This window comes from Tupaia chinensis, unplaced genomic scaffold (genome assembly GCF_000334495.1).
Source record: "Tupaia chinensis unplaced genomic scaffold, TupChi_1.0 Scaffold000117_2, whole genome shotgun sequence".
Classification (NCBI taxonomy): domain Eukaryota; kingdom Metazoa; phylum Chordata; class Mammalia; order Scandentia; family Tupaiidae; genus Tupaia; species Tupaia belangeri.
Window position 1 is genome coordinate 10,121,439 of NW_006159583.1, and position 3,047 is coordinate 10,124,485.

The 3,047-nt window shown below is 43.6% G+C and overlaps 1 protein-coding gene across 1 annotated transcript in view; it reads left to right on the plus strand.

The window, feature by feature from the left end:
- Positions 1 to 2,895: 2,895 nt before the first annotated feature.
- The window catches only part of PEX7 (peroxisomal biogenesis factor 7), a gene marked incomplete in the record, with an annotated part of 169,739 nt that continues 169,587 nt past the window's right edge, over positions 2,896 to 3,047 (plus strand). Inside the window, 1 exon segment of the mRNA XM_014586184.2 lies at positions 2,896 to 3,047. Within this exon segment, the coding sequence (XP_014441670.2) occupies positions 2,996 to 3,047 (52 nt within the window).

The following is a 3,047-nucleotide window of genomic DNA, read 5'->3' on the forward strand; positions in this document are numbered from 1 at the left end:
GTCCTCCTAAGTCAAGTTGTATTCTTAAGATGATTAATAAATATATTAGTAGCATCTACTTTGTGGGTTCTCTTCCTAGCTTTTCTTCCTCTGGGAAGTCTTAAATTAATTGATTTAATTCGATTTGTTATTCTCACTTATATTTTAAAATTTTGTCAGAGAGAGAAAGAGAGAAGGGGAAAGCATGCAAGCCACCAGGTCTGGGACTTGCAGTGTGGTTGGCCATGTGGGAGTCCAGTGCCTTAGTCCAGTGCCTCTGCTGAGTCTTATGCACTGTGGAGTCCTTCAAGGTTCTGTCATGACCCTTTTCTCTTTTCATACCACTCTCTTCTTGAGTGAAGGTAATCACGTCCATGGCTCAAATATTATTTACATGCAAATAAGAACTCTTACCTGAGTCCCAACTGGCATGTCTAAACAACCCATAAGAAACACACGAAGTGTGTTAAAAACCTGAGTTAATTTTCTTCCTAAACCTGCTCCTTCTCCCATTGTCCTTCTTTTAGGGACCATCCCTATATCCATCTAGACACTCAAATCAAAAACCTGGAAGTCATTGTGATTCTTTGTTTTCTTAATGTACTGTATATCGCCTTACTATCTTATCTGACTCTTATTTTCCACTCCAATTGCAATAATCTTTGGGTTCTTATCTTTTTTAAAAATAATTATTTTATTATTTATTTATTTATTTATTTATTTTAATTTGACCAGAGGACAGAGTGAGAGAGAGAGGGGGTGAGAGAGCAAGCCACCAGGATCTAGGACTCAAGCTGTGTTCAGCCATGTGGGAGTCCAGTGCCCTGAACCACCACGCCACCTGCTGGCCCCAAGTTCTTATCTTTTACTTGAATTATTGCTGAAGTTTTTAAACTGACCTCCCATCTCCAGTTGCTACTTTACAGAAGAAGATAGTAATGCCAGAAGATCCTTTGAAATAAAAACTTGGTCATTTATTTTCTCACATTAGAAAACTTCCACCTTCCCTATTCCTTTAAACTACAGTAGTAATGCTGTTTTCTTGGCATGATGTACAAGATCCTTCCTATGAATCCCCAGTACAACACTAGAGTCCCTTCACCAAATAGTCTCTTCACCAAGCCCCTTCCATCTGGCTATGCTGGAACTGGCAGTCATAATCCCTGTGGATCATGCTGGTTTAGGTCTTCTGGGTCAGTCATTCCTACTCCTCCAGTGACCTGTGGCTCCTGCCTATTTAATGAAAACCTACACATCACCACAAAGACTACATCATTTCTGAAGCTTTTCCGGCCATTCTCCCACCTTCAGCACTGATGACCTCCTTTTTGCAATATTCCATATATATTTCTTGTAGCAGCTGTGATATTTTCATTATACTTAACTGATGACATACCTTTTCTTTACTAAAGTATAATCCTTTTTTTCTTTAGTTTTTAAATTTTTGCTATAGGGTGAATGCACTTGCTGGAGAGAGACAGAGACAGAAACAGAGAGAAAGAAAGTGATAAATCATCACCACTCTTCCCCCCCCCCCGGGGGGGGGGGAGGCTAGAGGGATGGCCACCCCCCAGTTCCTTCTCCTTGGTGCCTCTCAGGATTTTAGGCATGCACCCACACGCGCCCAGAGAGTCTCTAACCCATAGTTCCAGAACTCAACTGTGGAGTCCGCTATGTGGGACCCAGCTGCCTTAACCTCCAAGCCACCTGCCGACCCATAAACTCTGACCTTTTGCAGTTGTGCACAGTATCTTACTGTTTTGAACCCCAAGTGCATAGCACGGTGCTTGGTGTATTGTTAAGGTGATCATATGATTTAGTTTGCACCTGTTGACCTAGCTTAATTATTAGTCACACCCTCTTTTACTCTATAAAGCTTCTTGGTTTGGCAGATAAATTGTATATAGTCATCGCTCACGTAGTACACGCTTGATAGATGTTTGAATGAATGAATAAGTTTTACTTTTCCTTAATTAGCCCTGGCATCAAATCACTTAGTATACTGTATAGAATGAGATTTTTTAAAAACTTAGTTTTCTATGAAGACGAGGTCTTTTTTTCCTTAGCTTTACTAGAACTGGCTGATTCCTCTTTCCTCATTTGCCAAGCGCAGGGAGCTGATCTGATGGTTTCTCATTTTTTTTCCCCCCAGCTATGACATGGAACTAGGCTAGTATTCCTTCCTCCCTCCCTCCCTCCCTCCCTTTCTCCCTTCCTTCCTTCCTTCCTTCCTTCCTTCCTTCTTTCCTTCCTTTCTTTCCTCTCTCTCTCTCTCTTTCTCTCTCATCTTTCTTTTTTCCTTTTTCTTTTTTTTTAAGAGTTTTTCTATAGGGCGCATGCGCTCGCCAAAGAGACATAGAGAGAAAACAAGAAGTCACGCCCGAGGGGGAATGGCCACGCTGCAATTCTCCTCCATTCTCCTCTCGGGATTTCGAGCGCGCACCGAGTTTTAATCCCCCTGGTCTGGGACTCTAACCAATGGGAGACTATGTGGGAGTCCAGCGACGTAACCCTTACGCCATCTGCTGGCCCCATGGCCTGCTTTCTTAAGACCACACAGGCTGCGCTGACTTAAGTTGACATTGCGTGAAGTTACCGTTGGCAACACCGCACTCAATCGCCTTTTGGACTCGCAGTTTGCTGTATCTTGTCTCATTTTGTAAACATCAGGAAAACCTTCTGATCCTACTGTTTCAAAAGTTCAATGATTTAATTAAAACCAGACAGCCTCTTAGTGGGGGGAGAGATGCAACCACCCAAGTTGTCAGAGTTACATCCAATCTTGAAATCGCAAGCCTGTTCAAGTTAGATCATTGCAGCAGTGCAAAAGCTTTGCCCAAAACAAAAATGGTCTCTGAGTCAACGCCCTTCTCTGTTAGGACCAATCAGAATCTAGATTCAGAGTACGGGTGTGCTCATTTCCGCCGAGTCTTCCTGAGTCTCTAACTTCTCTCCCTCCTCCTCCGACTTGAAGTGTTTCCGCTCCGGGCGGCGATCCCGGGAGGCGGCGGGCTGGATGAGCGTTGGAGCTGCTCGGACGCTGCGGGTGCCTGGCCGTCATGGCTACG